The 23662-nt window shown below is 31.1% G+C and overlaps 1 protein-coding gene across 1 annotated transcript in view; it reads right to left on the bottom strand.

Annotated features, from left to right (window-relative positions):
- The window catches only part of LOC106462964 (tyrosine-protein kinase Fer-like), a 76146-nt gene that overhangs the window by 30322 nt on the left and 22162 nt on the right, over positions 1-23662 (bottom strand). The window contains 7 exon segments of the mRNA XM_022390368.1: positions 348-452; positions 1639-1731; positions 4385-4559; positions 7404-7526; positions 13691-13813; positions 16879-17016; positions 20302-20494. Of these exon segments, the coding sequence (XP_022246076.1) occupies positions 348-452; positions 1639-1731; positions 4385-4559; positions 7404-7526; positions 13691-13813; positions 16879-17016; positions 20302-20494 (950 nt within the window).

The following is a 23662-nucleotide window of genomic DNA, read 5'->3' as shown; positions in this document are numbered from 1 at the left end:
TGCCAAATTTCATTAACATTCGCTTACTAATTCAAAAGTTATAGCATGAGAATTATAACAAGCACAAAATGGTTAGGAGTTTGGTCCCAGGAACCAAGCCCATGCTGAAAGAGTTAATCATATTAGTAAAATGATTTCTGCTCAGAAATGTATGTTATGATTTTTGACCTGTTATTTAGTACAATATACAAAAACAAACGTTCATACCTTAATAACTTATTACAATGCAAACTAGTTTATTCACCAAATGTGTCAGTCACCACCAAAATGTGATCTCAGTTTAAAAGTATCTTGTACGTTTCCTACAAATAAAGAAATTAAATTGTAAAGAACAAAAACCTACTCACACGTTTGGTTTCAATTCCAGCACTAGTATCATGAAAATTAAAGCTGCCACAGTGATTCTCCATAAAATCCTTAGCTGGAGGACAAGGAGGATCAGCACTCACAATCTATTGTCAGAACAGAAAAATTAAAGAACCACTTTTAGTCCTACCTTCACCTTCCCAAACAATTATCATAATTACTTTTATGTAGAATCTAATACATTCTTGTTTTTAAGATTGGCCTCACACATTTCCCAGCAAGCACCTTAGAGAGCCCATTTATGTGTGTGATTATAACAAAAAATATGTTTTAGGGAAAATATAGCTCAAGAGTTCTTATTACTTTGGTGACAAGGCAGGATCAAAAATTAAAAATACTAAGCTTAATACCTGTCTACCTTGGCTTCTGTCATGTAGATTCATTAAGTTATTGCTATTTTTTCTTTCTTACATTAAATAAAGCAGGATTACAAGAATGTTTTAAACTATCTTCTGACTTAAAGATATTTAATCTTTCTTCATATTTTTCTATTACTTCTAACTTAATTTAGAAATCTTATACCTTTAACCACACAACTTGTTTTTTATATGACAAACATTTTCCTTCTTCAGAAGCAAATAAGAAATGAAAAAACACTACAAGTACCACACATAAACTGCAGTTCACTACTACAAAAGGCCTGACCTCATTTTTTGAGTTTCCCTTATCCAGGGTTACGAGAGATGTTACAAGTTTAACTCGTTGATGAGTGGCAAATTCAAAATAGATTGAGTGTCAAATTCGATGACGAGGAACCCACTTTGAGACTAATAATGGCTGGAGACGGCTTGAATGGGTAATGAAGAAAAACTTTAATATAACAGCAATGATGTTGATGTACCTGATGATGACAAAACCTTGTCGAAACGTTGTACATTTGCTGTTATATTAAAGTTTTTCTTCATTACCCATTCAAGCCGTCTCCAGCCATTATTAGATTGAGTGTCACTTTTGTTTACCAAAAAAAGAAAAACAACAGCATTTCTTGTTTACTTTCAGGTTATCATTTAGTTTTAATAACACAAATCAAACAAGTATGAGAAGGTTGATTCTGTATCACTACATTCAATTTTTCTACCATACTAAACAAGAGGGAATTCTCAAAAGCCACAGCTGTAATTAGATCTCAAATTGGTCAAGAGATGGAGCTATGAATTAAAAATTTGTACTTGAAAAGAAAAAACAACACTCGGAGCCAAATTATGAGCAGCCGTGTCATGGCTAAAAATAATTTCTATTTAATATCATATCAGTAACTATGGAAACACTCACCGGTTTTCTGAGAAATGGACTTTTTAGTTTTTCAACTAAACTTCTTGCTGCTTTTTTACTTAAGGTATTAAAAGCAAATGGTTCTTCTGAGACCTATAAATATATGATAATATTTACATTACTAGCATGATTTAATAAAGGATATTCTGTACAAATAGCATCAACTACACTCTTTCTTATAACTTATGGATAAAGTATGTCCTTTAAAAACTAGACACTTCTGACTACCTTTAATGTTATATTAACCAACAGTTCCTTATAGCAGAGTTGACAGTCGCATGTTAAAAACTAGACACTTCTGACTACCATTAATGTTATATTAACCAACAGTTCCTTATAGCAGAGTTGACAGTCGCATGTTAAAAACTAGACACTTCTGACTACCTTTAATGTTATATTATCCTTTAAAAACTAGACACTTTTGACTACCTTTAATGTTATATTAACCAACAGTTCCTTATAGCAGAGTTGACAGTCACATGCTATGGCGATGATGCGTGTGTTACAAGCACTTTTTATTTGTAGTGTTACAAAAGTGGCACTATTCTATACAATATGTTCAATCAACTTCAAATCACAACATTTTACTTGTGTTTCCTGTTACACACCGAGGTTTTGCATTAGTGACCATTAGAATGAAAATGAGGACAACTGCACAAGCATTCAGAGATTTGTTAGTCATTGTACAGCTTCTGTTCAACATTCTGAGCTGTGATTTTCCCACCACTGTAATGCAAATGAATATTGCTAGACTCATCTGTGAATGTCTAATATTAAATATGTGTATGTAATCAAAATACGTGAGTCTAACGTAATGCATGACACCATAAGGGGGTGTTTGATGTCAGAAGTGAGACAGGAAGCTCCGATAATCATACTTTGCTTATGGGAAACATTATAGCTATCTGACTGGTAAAGGATGGGCCGAAAGAATAGTATTAACACTGCTGATTCTTGAATTTTTTTAATTTGTTGAGCATTTAGAAAGGATTAGATACTAATAAAACTCAATTCAAGTCCATAATTGGATCAAAGTTCAAAGTAAAACATGAAGTAGGAATGGGCAGAATGATGGCCACACCTACTTTGAGGTTGCACCGTGTCAAAAACCACCAAGTGTTGTAATGTTATTCCTACTTTGAGGTTGCACCATGTCAAAAACCACCAAGTGTTGTAATGTTATTCCTACTTTGAGGTTGCACAGTGTCAAAAACCACCAAGTGTTGCAATGTTATTCCACTAATTCCTACATTTTTCTTTACTTTTTGGTGCTCCCATTCCTATTTCATTTTTTTTAATCTTTTACACTTTCTCTTAGCTTTTTTTAGTACTAAGTCTCGATAGTGGCTGGGCTTTAGGACTATCCTTCTCATAGCTTTTCTCAGAGCTATCTCTCGACATTTCCCGGCTTTTGCCGATATCTTTGCTATAGTTTTTCTTCCATCTAGCCAGAGTAGCAGCCTTTTCTCTGTCTGGATTAATAGTTTTATTTTGCATATTCAACATTACTGTTTCTAACCGTATCTCTATTCTTGCACACTGGGACAAAGACTTTTCAAGGTTATCAACACAAGATTTTCTCCTTTTTTCTAGTTTTGTTTCCTTGAAAGGCATATTTTAAAAATTGCACCATTTCAAGTACAACCTTAGATGTCAATAGATCGCACTTAGTTTGAAAACAATGCAAAGGTAAGTTATACAGCTTATTATTCTTGTTTTCAGTCCATGACACCCGAGAAAACCCGTGTCAGACTTCAGTGGTAGCATTCATCCTCGCATAAGAGACTCATGTTGTAAGCACCGACTGATATGACAGAATTGCTTTGTCAAACACAGAACACTCAAGTCAGATGTACAGAAATGAAAACTTCGCTTTTAAATGTTAGATTATAGTTAGAACTTAGATCTAGAGAATCTACATAGTCCACTTTTTTTTTAAATCTAGCTGATACAGCTGCAGGATGATCATGTAGCACATGCACATAAGCAATCGTGCACCTGCATGTGATACAAGGGAAGCTGTTACTTGGCAACTCACAGAGCATGCTTGTAATCATAGAATATGGCTACTAGTGTATTGTTAGCTTGTTAGTAGTGTTACAAAATGGTTATTGTTATTACTTGTTATAACCAAGGTTATAAGTAAAACTACAAAAAAAAAGCCTTTAGCCAAGGTAGCATAATTCAATCATGTGCATTTAGATTTGCATAAGGAGAAAGCAGGAGAGAGCTATGCCTTTCCAACAACGTTAGTCAGTCAGACAGATAGATTGACAAATTTGTGGTTTTGTGCAATTTTTATCTTTATTCTACTGACTTTCTCAAGTGCTTTGGTGGTTTGTTACTCTGTAGATGGTCTGTTTACTTATAAACTGTGTGTGTAAAATGCTTATAAAGTTTTGTTTATATGATGTTTGCAGTATGTTTGAGATTTTCATTTTTATTGCACATCTGACCCATTCCTACTCTAAATACTACCATACTTATAATGAAAAACATGTAAAAACAATATTTATTTCAGTTTCAAAGTAATGCTATATTTAGAAATTATTACATTGATTTAAAAATAACTAAATAACAGTTGCTATAAAATATTATTCAAACATTTAAACTTAACAATGATCATGATACAATTTGTTTTTGCTTTCTTTATTAGCTCATGATGGAATAATAATAATAACAAAATAAAAGATCTAATACGTGTAATACCAAAACATATACATAGTAATAAAAAAATGTGAGGTACCTGATCACTGTGAATATTTTCTCCCAGGTCAAGAGCAGATGCAGGCCCCTCTGGGCCTATAGCTCCAAATCTATTGTTTATGAGGTCAAACAGCTGTTGCCACCTCAACTCATGACACTGCATTTCTTCAATTTCCTTGTTCACTATGTCAATGGCTCTTTGTTTAATTTTAACTCTAAAATGAAAAGAAAAATTAACTTATTACAACATCTTACTTATAGAGTAACCATAAACACTAGGAAGAAGAAAATAATCAGAAAATATCAATAAGTCTTGAAAGTTCAGGTTAGTTAATGCTCTTCAGCTGCACTGTATTTGTATTCGGTAAAAAATTCATGTTCCACTAAAAGGCTATAAATAAACCCTGGATTTTAAAGGTTATCTGGTAGAGATTCTAAGTTCTGCCAATTCTTTCCCAATGAACAAATGGTTTGAAAACAGCATTCAGCACCTAATTCACTAATTGTTGGTTAAAACTAGTAATCAGAATCATACAAACTTTTGAAAAATATTTTGAATAAGTTTTTAGATAAAAAATATAAATCAGTAGCAATCTGGATTTAAATAAGGAGTTAAATACATTAAACTTATTTATAATCTATGGAAATTACAAACAAGTCATGATGAGGTTATTAATTGAACGTTACACACATGATCAAATTAACAAGAGAATAGTATGTACATTTCCATTAGTATGTATCTAAACCTAAAATTATTCATAGGACTGTCTGGTTAAATGTTCAATATCAATGAAGTTAGTTCTATACTTAAAACTTTAATCGATGATGTGTAGCCATTAATGAGAGTCACATAATCATTACTGCATTATTCGGTTTGGTTTATTTAAAATTAAGCACACAGCTACACAATGGGCTATCTGTGCTGTGCCCACCATGGGTATCGAAACTATTCGGAATGGAAAAATTAGCTACAACTGCTTTGTGAAATTTAACTCACTGTTGTGGTGAATATAATGATGGATCATGAGAAATAGGATTTTAAAACATCAGCATAAAAAAACTTGATGAAATGTTGGGTCTTCAAGGACACCTAGAAACTCTAAAAATTAAAATGCAAAAATACTGATGAATAAAAATTTTCTATTTAAATAATATCCAGGTTACTAATTTTTAAATGAAATATATAAAGTAAGAATACATAACCCTCAATTTTGTCACTAAATAGGACATGACATTGCAATTTGAGCTCCCAGTTTGGGTTATTATTATCTTCTAAAAGTTTCCTGTGGTATTCTTGGACTATTTAAAGCTTAGAAAATTATTACAACTCTTCCATTCATATCGATAGAAAGATCGTGTACATTTTCATCAGTTGACATGTTAGTCTAACTTGGAAGAAACTAACAGAATTTGGTCTTGAATTAACACACAATCTTTTTTTTTTCACCCCTCATTTTTAAGGTGTATCAGCAATTTTTACCATCATAAAAGAATGGGATATGGCCTTGAGAAAAGAAAAAAAGAAATTATTAATTTCTTTTAATTTGGTTTGTTTAGTCTTAGCTAATACCGTATAACAATTTCAACTATAACCAATATCAGATGTTTCCATTACAATAATATCTATCCAAAACTATTTTAAAAATAACTGTTTGCAAAGCTACACGAGGGCTATCTGCACTAGCCATCCATAATTTAGCAGTGAAAGACTAGAGGAAAGGCAGCTAGTCATTACCACCCACCACCAACTCTTGGGTACTCTTTTACCAACGAATAGTGGGATTGAACGTCACATTATAACACCCCCATGGTTGAAAGGGTGAGCATCTTAAGTGGGAAAAAGATTCTAACTCGTGACCCTCAGATTGCAAGTCAAGCGCCCTAACCACCTGGCTATGCCAGGCCCTAAATAATTGTTAACAGTGCTCCAGATAACATAAGTATTTGCATAAGTACATGTTTTTGTAGATAAAAAAATGCATTAGAAATAAAAATTGTGTATCAAATGCACATAATATTTGCTGGTATGTATATTATTCATGTATATATGTGCAAATTCCTCAATTTAAAGAAAGAAAATCAGTTTTGGTAATAAAGTAAAAACAAAGCCTGTGAAATTATTCTCACCGTCAACCAACTAAATGACGAGTTATTTGGTGATTTGTAGGATTTAATGCAAATTCTTTTACATCAAATCTAATCATTTGTTTGCATTTCATCTCTAAGTGAAGGTCTAGTGTATCTCTTGGTTTAGTCTCTCAGGAAGTATTGAAAAGTCATGCAAGACTAGTCTGATGCAGCAAATATGAGTTATAACATGATAAGTTAAGCTACATGCATATAGCCCAATCTAATGTTATTGTGTTTTTTTCTAATGATCAATTTTTCAAAATGTTAAAAAATCTACAATTTTAGTAGAAATGCTGGAACCAAAAGTCATGTACAAAATGACTCGTATCTGGAACATGAGACAGATTAAACAAACTCAAAGTTATACTGACTGACTTATCTGATAAATAGGACAAGCTAAACAAACTCAAAGTTATACTGACTGAGTTATCTGATAAACATGACAAGCTAAACAAACTCAAAGTTATACTGACTGACTTATCAGATAAATGAAACAAGCTAAACAAAATCAAAGTTATACTGACTGACTTATCTGATAAACATGACAAGCTAAACAAACTCAAAGTTATACTGACTGACTTATCTGATAAACATGACAAGCTAAACAAACTCAAAGTTATACTGACTGACTTATCTGATAAACATGACAAGCTAAACAAACTCAAAGTTATACTGACTGACCTATCAGATAAATAGGACAAGTTAAACAAACTCAAAGTTATACTGACTGACCTATCAGATAAATAGGACAAGCTAAACAAACTCAAAGTTATACTGACTGACTTATCTGATAAATGAAACAAGCTAAACAAACTCAAAGTCCATACTGACTAACTTATCTGGTAAATGAGACAAACTAAATAAACCCAAACCCAAAGTTACATGGCCTCGTAAATAGGTCAAGGAACTATAAAAAATTGTTAACTTACAGTTCAACCTCATCTGGAGAATTTTTTAAGGCATTCATATCTCTCACATACTGCTCTAGTTGAAACTTCTTAGTTTTCATTTCTGCTCTGCAGTTGCTTAACTTGTTATCTAAGTCTTCAGCCCTAAGTAAAGCAAAAAGCTACTCAGTTTTTCTTGAGCATATTACATGTATGAAGACAATAATAATAACCATTTATGTTACAAAACATTCTAAATAATATGGATTTAAACCAAACCTTTATATCATTTTAGTTTTTTAATGCTTGAATAGGACTCAGCCCACCTGATGTTAACAATTTGTCACTTGATATTATAAATATTGGAAACTAAAATAAAATGCTATTTGTAATACAAAAATGAAGTACATTCATACCATGTATGGTAGCTAACTGCAACAAGTACATAAACAGTAAGAATGTACAAGTAAAACGGCACAAATTGCATCTCAGTACTCCAAACACTACAACACACTCTTTCATATAAGAGAGCATTTAATACACAATATATATATATATATATATATATATATGAAGTATATTAGGATATATTAAAAGTCACATTCCTCCATATAAATCTATAGGTACTATAAATCCACAGAGTATAAAATTCCTATTAAAAGTTTTAAGCTCACAATCGATAATCTACATATACACAATTATGAAAAAGTTAAATTATAAAATAATTACCATAAAAAAAAAATAATATTAACCTGTTGTAAAATAAAATGAAATATTATGCTTATACATAGCAAACTTTAAAAAGTTAATATTAGCTAATGATTTCAAAAAACATAAAAAATTACATCAAGTGTTTATGGGATTGATAAAAAACGAGAAGAATAATTAGATTATTCATAATTAGTAATAGTAATAAAATATTCACAACTAAACAACTATTATGGATCTCATCATGTTCCAATTTTGTTTGGTATACTGAATTTAATAGTTCTAAATTACAAAATAAAAATCAATGTTTATGAATCTTCATATTTGAAATGCTTGAATATTAAGACAAAACTTTAGTCCCCATTCTTTCCTATTTTGATTCTACAATGCAGGTACATATCACTTGAAAAATTACATACAATGTTTTGAACAGTACAAAACTGATAAACTTAAATCTTTTTTATATTACAAGCCATATCAATAAAGAGCACTATTATTTTTGTAAGATAAATCTGAAAATGAAATAAAATGGACAACTACAAATGATTTTTACAGTGGTATTAAAAAAGTCCAGATATAAAAATCTTAAATGTGAACAAAAGTCACTCATAACCCTAGCTTTTACCAGTGTCAGTTTGTAAGCCAAAGCATAAATATCTGCTTCCTGATTTCGTAAATTAATCTAAACAGCATTCCAACTATGTTCTTACCATTTTTTCAATTCTATGTCAGATGATTATAGTTTTCTGTAAGTACGTCTATAAATCAAGAAACTCATTTTCAATTGTTTTTCTAGCTGGTAAAAACTAATTTGGTAACTAATGTTAAGATGTTTTCACACACACAAAAAAAACTTAGGTTTTCCACCAATAATTAGCTCTTGCAATCAATATACCAAATCTAGCTTTACCAGTGAAATATTTCACAAAAATTTTACTGTCAAATATGACAGACTAGTCTAGGATAGTTCACATCCCACGTTTTATTTAAACCTAGCTTATATACTTGCTTGCCTACAGCTATAATTTTGTTGTTGTTGTTCAGACACTCATTTTCAAGTGGTAACTGGCACAACCTGTAGCAGCTCACAGATTTATTGACTGTTTATTGTTACACCTCAAGCTCGGAATTAGTAACAAAATGGGAATTTTATAGAATTTGTGTTTATCTAAATATTTTCTTGGAAAATAAGTTTTATAATAAATGTATGATATTAATGGTTCAAATCTATTTTGATACAGTAAGTGTTTCAACATAAGTCCAAAATGGATAACAATGAAGTTAAGAAAACTAAAATAACCAATTCCAAAATGTTCTGTTTGCTCACACCACCACCTTTAAATTCTTAACATATACAAAACAATAGTAGCTAAAGTCACATGACATGCCAATTATATTTTCAGATAGATGTATGTACAATAAAAAAAAATACAAGGATAACAAAGGACTTGCTAATCCATCTAGTCCATCCACTACATTAAACTTTAAAAAACTCAAGCCAGCCTTTATCATTCAGATATTTATCAAGTGTTCCCTTAAACTTAATGCATATACCACATCTGAAGGCAACCCATTCCAAAAGCCAACTATTCTGTTAGAAAAATAAAACTCCTACCCTGCCAAGATTTATATTTCATGTTCCCAAATCCAACCATTTCCACCATTAAGTATGAAAAACCATGATGCACCAATACTACCAATTCTCTTTACAATCTAAAATACCTCAATCGGATCCCCTCCAACTCTTCTTTCTTCAAGAGAAACTATTTCAAAAATATTAATATTTCTTTGTAGACAACTTTTCAATCCCTAGTAGCCCTCTTCTGAACCCTTTCCTATAATTCAATGTCCTACTAAGGTAAGGTGTCTGATACTAGACAAAATACTTTAAATATGGCCTAACCAGTGAATTAGACAAGGAAATTATAACCTCTTTAGATTTGAATTTGATATTTTTGTAGATAAGCCTAAAATCCCATTTGTGCTGCCACTAGCAACAGTGCATTGCTTTGCATGGCTGAAGACACTGATCAATCAGAACATCAAGATCCTTCTCTTCCATAACACTTTTATGGTTGCTCCCATCAAAATTATAATTCAAATTATGATAACCTACATGCATTACCTTGCATTTATTATAATTAAAAGCCATCTGCCATTTATTTGCCCAACTCACAAAATGATCTAAATCCTTTCAAATTTAAATAATTTATTGACCATTCCTTCATCTACAACATTGATGTAAATTAAAAAGAGCAAAGGTCCCAACACTGAACTCCGAGGTTCCAACTTGTGAAATTAATCTAGTTTGACTGAACTCCATTTATAACAATCCTCTGCTTGCTTCCATCTCACCAGTTTTCTATCCAACGAGTCAACTTATCCCCCACACCTACAGAGATAACTCTTTTAGCAAGGCTTTTTATGTGTCACCTTATCAAATGCTTCCAAATACATCAAATCCACACCTTTACACTCATCTACAAAAGCAGTAACCTCTTCAAATAATGTCAAAAGATTTGATTGTCAAGATTTTCCCTTAGTGAAACCATGCTAACTATCCAAAAAAAACTTTAAGCTTTATTAAATGACTTTGCAATGCATCATTTATTAGATTTCAAAAGCTTTTCCAACCACCGATGTAAAATTAAAATGCCTATAATTACTGGGATAATTTTATCACCTCCCTTGAAAAGAGGACCAACATTAATTAATAGCCACCTTCCAATCCTATGGTACCTGCTTACTATTCAAGGATTTACAAAAAAAAATTCTAGGTAGTGACTCACATATCCAATCCTTAACCTCCTTCAAAACCCTTAGAGAAGTATTTTCTCATACAAGAATCTTATCATTCTTTAAACTTCCCAATTTTTCTCAACAAGCTAAGAATCAATGCGATCAACTTGTTTGATTTTGTTACCATCTAGCAACTGTTACTATTCACCCCCTCCACCCCGTTATTGCTGTTGTTGAGCATTTATTACCTTTAATGTAAGTTAATGTTAACTACAATCGTAGATGGTGCCATATCTTTACCATTGAAAAAAAATATTAAATTTCTGTAACACAACATACACACAGTATATCTCAAAGAGCAAACTAGCACTCTCTATGGAGGAATGTAATGAAAAAAGTGGCTGCCACTATTGCATTACTACATAAACGCAGCTGAAGTTTCTACTCCAACAGTCACCATAAAGCTGATATGAAGAACTGTTTTTTTTTTAGTTATACCATCTTCCTACTTTAATCTGTGACCTTTGAACTTCAGCCCATAAGACACTTCTGCAATCAGTGACTGTCTATTAAAACACTATGAAAGGACATTAAGAGATAGCAGAAAGCACTACTTTGCCCATTACCACTTCCTACAAAGTCACCCTGAACATTGCATAGTGTATACCATGTTTTAACTATATACATATTGAATTCTTAAAGCTTATACAAAACATGGTGAGTTAATATAGAATAGTAACAGTTCCTAGATGGTAACAAAATCAAACAAGTATACCATGTTTTAACTATATACATATTGAATTCTTAAAGCTTATACAAAATGTGGTGAATAGTAACAGTTGCTAGATGGTAACAAAATCAAACAAGTATACCATGTTTTAACTATATACATATTGAATTCTTAAAGCTTATAGAAAACATGGTGAGTTAATATACATATTTAAACACTCCATTCCAAAAACTTCCCTTTTCCCACTAACCTGATCCCATAATTCCAACCAGCCAATCTTTTCATCCTTACATATTAACTTAAGCCTAGTATTAAGATATTGTAATTCACGTCACGCCGCGTACTTCATAGGTTACACTCATTGTATCATACTTCCTGCCAGCAAGCACACTGTCCTCTGCCCAACGCTGCCGGTAATTATCGACGGACTACTGCTTGACTTCTCTCCTCGGGACACCACCAACTTCATCCATAAATACAAGCCTCGATCCTACGTATTTCCTGAGTGCACTAATTGTCTCCGCAAGGGAGGTATACTTCTCCAGCCCAGGACACCCGAAGATCTCTGTTACCTTTGCCGCCCTTGGTCTTCAAACCAACTTGTCACATGCCAACCCCCCAAAAGAAACACCAGTCTCCACACAGTATTTCTAAGAAACGTTCACATATCCTTTACACCAGAAGAAATCCATCGAGCATTCGAAACTTCAACCAACTCAACGATCCATGCAGTTCACTGAATCACATCCAAGAAAACAGGTTCACCCTCTCATTTCAAAAAAGTTGTCAAGACTTCTAAACTAACTGCAGACTTCATCCTCACCCATGGATGCTCTCTTGAATTCTAACATTTCAAAGCAGAGAAACCATATCAGAAGCCTCGCCCACCCCCTACACTTACCAGTTCACCCCCCAAGCCCATGTTTCACAACATCCAAACAACAACCACCATCTACCAAAACTTTACTACCCAACCTATCACATCAGACCAAGCAACTCAAACTTCGCCCACATCTGAGACAGAAACACAAGACAAGATGACCCAAACTACCACTACAAGAAGGAAAAAAAGGTAACCAGACCCGGCCACCAGTCCTACCAGTAACCAATGACACATATCAATAAACCAGCAACCCACCCCTCAGCCCAGTCCCACATTCTGCACCTTCCTCGTCAAACTCACCCAATGCTCTTGTAATTGAGATCTCCTCCGACCTTGACATACCCGGTGAACCTTTCTTTGCTCTCGGCTCACTTACTAACAACACTGAGGACTTCACACCATCACAACCATACCAGAACTTGAACCCAAACCCCAGTAGAGCCCTGGCAAACATTAGAAGAATCCAAAACTACTTTAAACTTTAATCAACCCCCAGCATTAGACTTCACTTTGCCTTTCCAACTTATTTCTTCTCGCTAACTGGGCACTGGTAATGGATTGGTCATTACCAGTGAAATTGGGTTTTCTTGGGATACTCCCATTGTTCCCCTCACATCAAATTCTCAGCATAGGATTTATAGATCCCCGCTTCCCTGATGGACCATCTGTCCGATATCGGCCGTTTATGACACTTACATAGCTTGTTTGTATCAAAACTTCGTTACAGTCAACCTATCATTCTTTGTTTATACTTCAATTGAAGCCCATACCTCTAAGCCACGTGTGAGGAGAAGAAGGATTGCTTAATCTTCAAGCACCCCCTGATTATTAATTATTTCTTCTGAAATAATTAATTTTAAATCAAAATAACTGCCATAGACATATACACACAAGCTCTTGTAATCTACTTATAATTTCATCCCCACAACATCCATGACTGAAATAAGTTAGTCTTTTTCTTTAAATACATTCATGAACCCTTTGTGTTTATCAGTTAGCTTCTCTGACCTACACATCCCTACATGCACAACAAAGACTGCATCACATCTAGAACCCTTTTACTATATCATTTCCCCTGTCAGTGATATCCTCAACCCTTGCTTCTGAATAGCATATGTCAGTTTTTTTCTCCCTATTCACCCCATTTAAAAAGGATAAAAAAATGCAATATGCTTGGATAACTACAAAAAAAAGGTCAAGAACAGAAATAGCAGGTAAATAACAGCAGATTCAAACATTTATTATTTAGGAAATCAGAACAATACATACCTATCTCTTAAGACATCATATGTAAAAGAATCCATTACAAGTTGGTTTGGTTCTAACTTTCCACTATATTCATCTAGTAAAGACTGATCAAACTCAAATTGCATCCCATTGCTTGGTTGTGATCTAAAGACCAAAATAAGTTGAGATTAAAATCATATACAAACGCATCAAAATATACACACAACCTGTAATTATACAGAACCCCTGGGAGGCAACTAGGCAGCAGTGACCACTTTTACATTATATATTAATTGTTGTGTGTCATTTAAATGACACATATTTTACTATTTCATAGGCATCGGTGAGATTTGTGACACTTTTTGTATTGAATTATTGTCATTACGATTTGAAATCCCTCCCTCTTTTTAATAATAAATTTTAGATAATAACTGATATAGAAAATAGGCCATAAACGTTAATTAGTTTTGAATGAAATTTAGACAAGGAAATTAGGATATAAACATCTCAAACATATATGTTCTTTATCCTACCAACAATTCTATGATTTTAAATTTTCACAAAATGAGTCTTGAGTTTATTTTATGCTAACAATATAATTCCAACAGTAGTGACATGACAAGTTTGGTTGCACATGGATATATAGTTCAATATCTAACACTGATCACCATTGCCAAGTCAGCATATATTCGATTATATCAGTCACATTTTCTAGAGATTGTGTTGTTGTTTTTTATCAAACCAAGATAAACACAATGATAAAAACTATTGTTTTTCCACAGTTTCCAATACCAAGAAAATGGGTTAAAACAAATTCCATGACTTTCTAAGAATTTCATGGCATTTCTTAAGAAAACAAGAAAACCTGATTAAATTACTTCGAACAGAAGCATGGATTTAAACAAAGCTTCTACTACTCAACGTCTGATTGAGAAAACCTAGGCACGTATCTTTCTGGTTATTTGCAATTTTTTTAGAGTAATAATTATAATATAACAAATGACATACACTAACATGTCAAATTGACTTTATGTGTCACGTACAATAAAAATCATTTACAGAATTAATCCTCTTACTATGGGTAGGTCAAAATCTGCATGTTATAACCTTTTACAAAATACATTCAAAATTTTCTTAAGCTACTTCATGATCACTGTATATGAAATTTGGCTTCAAAACATAGTTAATAAATCAAATGTTAATATACAAGTTTTAATTTTTTTATTTTAAAAGGAAATATTTGAATAAACTCTCAATCTCCCCTTGTATGAGAATTGTGACATTTGTTCTCTTAGTTTTGCCCATTCTGTAATTTATTTACTACCCCTCACTGAATTACAAAGTTCAACATAAATTACTCACAATAATATAAATATTACTAAGACAAAGCCTAATTTTTATAGCCTTCTATGTTTACGGCTGTAACAATAATTTGACAGTTTTAATCTTTCAATTGATATAATGTTATGCTCTTCGCAGTACAAGATACTGTCAATTTCATCTTCAGTTTGAAAATTTATCTTGCAATGTTTAGACAGAGCAGCTTAGGGAATTATTTTAAAACTCTTATGCCTTACTTAGAAAGCCAGTTAAATTATAAAAGTTATAGGACACTGTTTACTTTATGTGTGTTATTGTTCAGTATTTGTAAGTGCATTCTTTAAATAAATAAAAATTATTTAATGTACTAGTACCATCATTACAAAAAATAGGCTTAAATTCCATCAGCAACCAACAGTAAAAAATAAAGCATCAAAAGTAAGTACTATATTTCTTGTTTTCATGTATATTTTTTATTTATTGTTATAAAAGTAATTAAAACATAAAAATTAGACACTTATTAGGTTAGATAAAGTTAGATTAGGCATGATAATGAGTATAAAAATAATAATAATTCTACCCGAGTAATTAATGTGTTATGTCATTCAATATGGTAACTTAAGATACAAATTCACCGTGTGATTTACAACTTGCATGACAGGATTATTAGTTAGACATGGTTCAAAGGACAATAAAGCAATACAATTAAGTAGAAATAGATGTGAACTGTTATGAGCCTAAAGCTTACTTAGGATAAATAACTGTAGTTATCCGTTACAATTTGCAGCCTTATATAGAATGAAAAAAATATCCTTTAAATTTATTTCATCTTTTTTTTTTATGGTGATAACAAGGTTGATCAAATCAACTGAGACATATAGAATGAGGATAGAACAAAACCCAACCTAAAATAAATAAGTTAAACGTTTAAAAAATAAACATATCTATTTAGGAGGTCTTAGAGATTACATAAATGAAATTTGAAAATTTTCAGGTGAAGAAAAGTATTTTTAATCTTCACATGAAGATCACTTTGCATTTAGAGCAGCACGTATTCATGAACAAGTCTTTATAATTAATAAAAAAAAAATCTGATTTTTTTTATGTACAAAAAAACTTGTAAAGTTTACTGAAAGCTTGTCAAATTTCACAACGATACACGTACCACATTAAAATTTATAGTATGAAAACTGTGATGGTTGCTTTGTGAATTGTGAGAGTTAAAATGCAAAAGGCAGATATTGATCAATGGCTTTATAGCCCAATTAATGTCACTGGTAGTCTATTACTCATATTTAAACACCAGAGCAAACAACATGAAAAATTGGAAATGTATGAAATCAACACGTGTATCACCAATTACCTTTACAGGGTTGGTTCTCTGAAGTAGAAACTTTACCTAAGTACATCTTTTTTCAGAAAAGTTATAAAGACATTCATCAAACAGTAAAACACATAATTTTGGGGGCAATAATATTAGAGATAATGATTGTTACCTTTTCTTATTAAAAACTATGAAACTTGAATTTACTCTTTATTAATAATCAATTAGAGAAATATGTCAATTATAAAATAACACCTTAAAACTTACAGAAATTCTTTAATGAACAATCACATTGCCAATACAAAGTACCAGTGTATTATTAAAACACAGAGCTCCTAGTACAAAAACTACCTATGTTGAGAGAGAGCCTACTAATATTACCATCAGATTTTTACTCCAATATGAATACAGTCAAACACTATAACTAGATTTATTAAACAGTGATTTTTAAAATCCTATCAAAGTTGAAGGAAGAAACAAGAATTATGGTCACAAGTAAGAAAGTTCTGTCATATGCATAGCAGTTTAAAGGATTATAATGTGTATTTTACATGGATAAAGACAGGCCACTGAGAATATGTGTTACCTGTTCTTCTGAATGAACACTTTATATTCTTCTGAAACAGCAACGGCATCAATGCTATCAGCCATTTTTTTCTGAATAGCTTGAAACTTTTCTCCAGTAAGGTCTGTAAACTTGCAGTAGTCTTTTAAAAGTTCTTTCCTGAAATAAAAAAACTAAAACCTGATTCCAACAAAACTTAACAAAATGGTAAATTATGTATCATAAAACTTTAGATTTTTTTCACTATACATGTATAATATTCACATGTTGCATATAAAACTAATGAAATAAAAGACATTACTGTGCAAGAAGTTTTTATGTGAAAGATAAAAGAAAAATACCAATTACACAATATAGCTAATACACAAAGTATCAAAAATCTTTAAAATATTCAGTGGTGACTGATTAATCTTAAAATGTCCATGGAGTATGGTTTGTTTTATTGCCTTAAAAAAAAAAAACTAATGGATGAAGTAGTTTTTGAACACGAGATAAACTTCCTACAGGATATGTAGCTTTTTTAAAATATCTTATTTTTACAATTGATATTTGTATGAATTCTCAGCTTTGGAAATTTAAAAAATTCCTTAGTGATATATTTTTAAGGAACAATAAAAAATGCTTATCTTCCTTGTAAAATTCAATTACTGATTATTTTGTTTTCCTACATTCTTGTGAAGCTTTTTGTCTTTGTTTTGATTTGAAAAAACTGTACACAGATTGATTCACTGTGTTTCCAATTGCCAACATATATTAAAAATAACTTTTTTCAACCATACCAAAATAAGCAAGTACTTTGTTTCTAACTGTTAATTATTAGAAATTTTCATTTAATATATTTATTAAGCCTTAAACTTGTTTTATATTGATTAATATGTATAGATACATAAAGTTTTTTTACATTTCATGATTTTCTTTGTCTATTCAAGCAGTTACTTAGGCTGATAGTCTCATGTAAACATGACACAACAAACATCAACCTTATTGACAAAACGTAGCTTGATATAAAGTGCAATACGATCACATTAAGCCTAACAAGTTTCCACGTGACCTTGTTCCACAAAAACGTTTCTTTTCCTATCATACTGTAACTTCGTAATTCAAATTGAGTATCAAATGATAAAGTAGGTTTTCACAAGCTATTAAAAAAAAATAAAACCATAATTATGGCAGAAGTTATTCAAAAAAATCTTTCCTCTTGGTAATGTTACACCAAACTAAACTTTCATCACTTTCTTTTGATCTCCACTGATCAGGAAGCCACATTGGCTCACACAGTCGAAAAGTCCTGAAACAAATGTTTAGATCAATAGCTTATGATTTTTCAATGGTGAGATGTAGGCAGTTTATGTAACACCATGACAAATGTGGTTATGAAAGAGTGATTTGTTAAATTGATAAAACTACACTTGCAATAAAGTTACAGTGTACAAATTGGTGTTGTCTGGTTCAAAACAATTTTGAATTTCCTCATGAGTAGCTTTATGCTAAAAAAAAATGTAGAAGATTCACAAAACACTAATGTTTCCATTTGGTATGTACTGAAAGTAACTCAAAATCAAAATATGCAATTAAAAAAAAATTATATATAAAATTAAACATAAAACCTCTTTTTACTGAATAAATTTCAACTCTGAATTTTTTTATAAAATGTGTGGAAGAATAACTACAAGTTTATTTCATACAATTTTTTTTTAATTTAATAGTGCAATTTAGTCTTTGGGCAAATCTAACAAGTATAACTCTATGGTTTGGCACCATATGGTTAAATTTGTTGAATTTTCAGTATTGCTTGTAATGCACTGATTATTTTTTTACCCTTGAGCAAACCTAAAATGTTAACCCTACAGCTGGGCACCACAAGATTAAACTTGTTACTTTTAGTTTGCTCCGTGTTACATTCTTTTGTTTTAGGTTTCTATGTTATATTGTTTCATAATAACATATTTCCTACATATTCCATGGATTTTTTGAGAACTTTGTGGGTTAGTTTCCTGTTTTTCAATTACAGCTGTTTATTTTGAAGTATAACTGCTCTGAATGAAATAATAAATTTGCAATGTTGAGAAAAATTCAATAAAATAAGCATATAATCCTTAAAGTTATGATAAATTAGACACAAAGTGCTTACTATTACTGTATTGCTTAGCCTACATTTAACATACAGTAAGAAATTTCTTTTAAAACACAAGATGATCAGGTATTATATCTTCCTCACAGGGAGGATGACAAACTGTATTTCCTAGCTTTCTTTATTCTATTTTTCCAACAACTGAGTGCCACTCAAGACTCAACAGTCTTGAAAATTGGAGATCATATACCTTGGTCTGATATGTCCAGACACCTTTATACTTTTTAGGACTAAAGATCCATTATAAGTTTAGGTAATGAAGGTCAAACATTACATAAAATACACATAGCCTGCAGTTCCCTTATATTTTCCATAATCCAGATCACACTTTGCACAAATATACCTTATGTCAAATGAAGGTCAAACATTACATAAAATACACATAGACTGCAGTTCCCTTATATTTTCAATAATCCAGATCACACTTTGCACAAATCTACCTTATTACAGCTCCCACAGACAGATATGGTACTTGTACTTTTATTACAGTTTCATAGGGGATCAAAGGTCAAAATATTTTGTAGAATGACAGTTTTTGACCTTCCAATCCTCTCTCTCTCATATATGTATATGCGAGTGTCTTATTTGTCCAAATATGATCTGTAAAGTTTCTGCCATTGTAAAGGAATCTTTTTATGCAGGAGTTGACTGTCCTGTGTATCCTCAAATCACAGTTTAGTATGCTCTAACGCTATTTTCTCAAAAATGAGTTTCACATTAATACCAATCCATCTGAAGTATACATATTGTAGTTCATGCCCTCCCTTAAATTCTACTGCCTTAAAATCGAAGGATATTGCTCTTACTTGCGACTGTTTGCCTTTCTAGTTTATTTATTTGCTAGGTTACAATATAGATATTTACAAAATTTACCCCTAGGAAGTAATGTTTACTCACAGATTATTCAATGAGAAGAAAAAGGTTAGTAGTAATGTGTATGCGATATTATATCACAATAAGACTGGATGGGTTTTTTTTTATGGAGCTTAATTCTTAGTTAAGGATCTGATTGGTATATATTCTATAAAATACATTATTGCCACTAATTAGAGAAAGAAACAAAAATTAAAAATTCACCAGCAGGTTCCAAGACCACCAGCATAAACTAAATACCTTTACATAGCCTTACATTTTTACATTTATAACAATGAAGCTTGAACATACTTAAACACATTTATCACTAAAACAATCAGACAGTTATTACCGTTGAAGCGACACAACACAAAAATTATTACAGATACTAGGACTAACACAGCAGAGTCATTCTTGATAATTCATACACAGAAAATAATTTATACGAAGGTGTATTTTACCATGATGCAGCCGATTCTTGTAGAACAGATTCCTGAAAATTCATCAAATGAGGAATCAGTTTTTCTCTAAAGTTCTCTTCATATATTTTAGCTTCTTTTATTAATAATACATATTCATTATGCATTCGATGCAGTTTTCTCGAAACTTTCAGTAGTCGTTCTCTGGACTCCTCCAATTTCTTTTGTACTTTCCCTAGAAAATTAAAGAAAGAAACAAACATATTCCTATTGGTTACCATAAGAACAAAATAACATTTAGATGAAAAATGATCCTCTGATAGTAGGGATGTTTCACTTATAACTGCAATTTCTGTTAGACAACTTGTTTCATGCAGTTCTTTATACAAGTAGAGCTGGATGATTAGTGCGATTTGCTAATGATGAATCATTGGGCTCATTCATAGATCACATTCAACTCTATTATTCTCAACTGAGACTTGGATAGCTGGAATAATAAAGAAAAACAGTAATTACTGTGAAACATTAATTTTGATTAATTGATTATTTTGTAAGTTACACACTAACAGATTAAACTGAATAATCTTAAATCAATCAAAAATAATAATGAGAAATCAGACTGCCAATATTTTGATTATTTGTATAGTTGGAAAAATCAAAAACAGTAATTACTGTGAAACATTAATTTTGATCAGTTGGTTATTGTTATGACATAAACAGAGTTATTTGTATAGCTACTGCAGACAAACATTTCTTTAAAAGTTTTAGAAATGTTTACGGTTGGTATAAAATATCAAAAGCTAAAGTCTCAAACACCTGCCTAAGGAAGATGGTAATTTGCTTTACGATCAATTTGTCTATTGTTTAAATCTAGATGGAAAGTAATTTATACAAACATAAATTAATATTACAACCTAGTGAATACATTAAAAGTTTCATTTAGACTAACCTCAAAGTTAGTTGTGTAAACTAATGTTAAACAATTATCTTAAAACATTAACCCTCTATATGTGAATAAGTCAAAGTTTTCATATCACAATCAAAATTTAATTAAACTACTTTGTTATCAATGTATGGCAATAAATTTGGCAACAGAACACAGTTTATAATTCAAATTTTAATATTATATAAGCTTTAGTTTCTTAATTTCAAAAATAAATATTTAAAGAAACCCTCAATCTTTATTTTTATGTCTCAAGTGACACACTTCTTAGCTCCAAATAACACACATTTTAGAATTTCTTTCATTCCATATATCATTGTCCAAGTTTCCAAGGACTTGCACACTTATACATTAGATATATCCGAGCTAAAATGAAAATCTACTGTCCATTCTTCTGCTTTAATGATTTATATGCCATAAACTGAAACTCACATGCTGTTTTTTAAAAATGTAAATAATTCTCTCTGACATTTGCTATTGGATTATTTATAACCAATAGAAAGATATTTTAATTTACTGATTTCATTATGAAGTAAGTTTTTTCTTACAATCAGTCTGAAGTTATTCTGTATCAAATTCATAGGTTGCTCTCACCAAAATTATTTTAATGAACATATAGCTTAGTTAAAAAGCCAGTTAAATTATAATAGTTTTAGGACATTGTTTTTCTTTTCTGTTGAATATTAATACTTTGTGTTCTTAATAGCACTGAAAAAAAAAGTGAAGTACTAACAACATCCTAAAAAAAAAATAGGGTTAACTTTCATCGAGCCTTCAAAAGCAAAAAAAGTACAAGAGTGTTACATAAGTACTAAATTTCTTGTTTTTCATGTATATATTTTTTTATTTGTTGTTATAAACGTAACTAAAATGTAGAAATTAGAAACTTATTAGCTTAGTTAAAAAAAAAATTAAACTCAATAGTTCGAGCAGGTTTTAAATGTGCAGTATGTTGTAAGTTGACTGAACATGCTGGTAACTCAATGCTTTGTTTACACAAAGCTTTCCCTGCTGTAATAATTCACTTTGGCACTAATCTAAGTGATAGTAAAGCAATAAAAATAAATGACTGGGGGATTTGAATTGTATCAGTTTTAGTCTTTTGGTCATAAGAATAAATAACATATAATTGTATATAACAATATGCAGTCATTCTAGAAAGAAAAAGACTAATTTAGATGTATTTTCTGTCGTAGTTATAAGGTTGGTCAAATGGACAGAGCCTGTATACAGTGTTAAAATAGAGAAACTAACAGGTAACATATAAAGTTTTACCGAAAACAACGTTAGATATTTATTTAGGAGGTTCAAAAGGTTAAGCAAATGAAATTTGAAAATTGTAAAATGATAAGGTATTTTTTCATCTTAACATGAAAATAATCAGTGACCGAGTTAGACTCTTACTCCATAAATTCACAGACAAGTATTTAGTAAAATAATTAACTAAACAAAATCTGATTTTTCTGTGTACAAAAGACTTGTGATATTTACTAAAAACTTGTCAAATTTCATGAAGATACACTTACTACATGACAACTTAAAGTATGTATGGTTATATGGTGGTTAAAAGGTCAGTCAAAATGACCAAGTTCATATACAGAGTTAAACATTCCAAGTTCGTTATGGTTTTAGGAGCTATTTGAACAAAACTTATTAAACTGGGTGATAGATGAAACACTACAGTCAATTAATTTCAGCATCTTGCAATGTCAAGCAACTGTAATGTTTGCATGTGTCAGCATTTTGTTCCTGTGAAAACCAAAACTAGTAATTCAAAATTTTTAAATAGTATACTGGATTTAAGTTGTATTGAAAATTGCATATTCAGGAACCCCAATATTCAATTTGATTTGCTCATGAATTATTCTCTTAGTAAGATGTTTTAGTAGGTCTGCATTCACCCATTTAATTCAATTTTTCTAATGATGGAGGTACTAATGCAAATATTTTGTTACTGAATTGTGATGATGGTTGACCCCACCTTTTCAATAACAATTCACTAAACTTGGCATAAACTCTAAAACATACTCATTAAAGAATTCAATAATGTGAAAGAGGAACTTATGACTACTGATAGAAATGTTCATAATTAACCAATGAAAGTGAGTAATTACTTTTACTAGATTTGTTGTCACCAAAAGTACCAGATTATCCAACTATCTGCTTAAAGTACTATGTTATGGAAGACATAGTCTGACCAGGTCTGTTCTAACTACTGATAGACAAGCTAATGTTTAGTAATGTTCTTATTGGAAAAAAAAGAATTTTCCTTATCTTATAATGTGAAAATGGTAAGCAATTATAAATATATACAGGGTGTCCATAAAGTATTTTTACAATTTAAAAAAATTTATTACAAAGGCAATTGATAAGATATCTTTGTCAGACTTGTTCTATTGTACTCAGTGGTTTTCAAAGTTTTTTTTTACTTCATTTAATACACCTCTATATGGGCACCAT

The sequence above is a fragment of the Limulus polyphemus genome, unplaced genomic scaffold, assembly GCF_000517525.1.
Source record: "Limulus polyphemus unplaced genomic scaffold, Limulus_polyphemus-2.1.2 Scaffold1291, whole genome shotgun sequence".
Classification (NCBI taxonomy): Eukaryota; Metazoa; Arthropoda; class Merostomata; order Xiphosura; family Limulidae; genus Limulus; species Limulus polyphemus.
The sequence above is the reverse complement of the archived record's forward strand: the minus strand, read 5'-3'. Positions and strand labels throughout refer to the sequence as shown.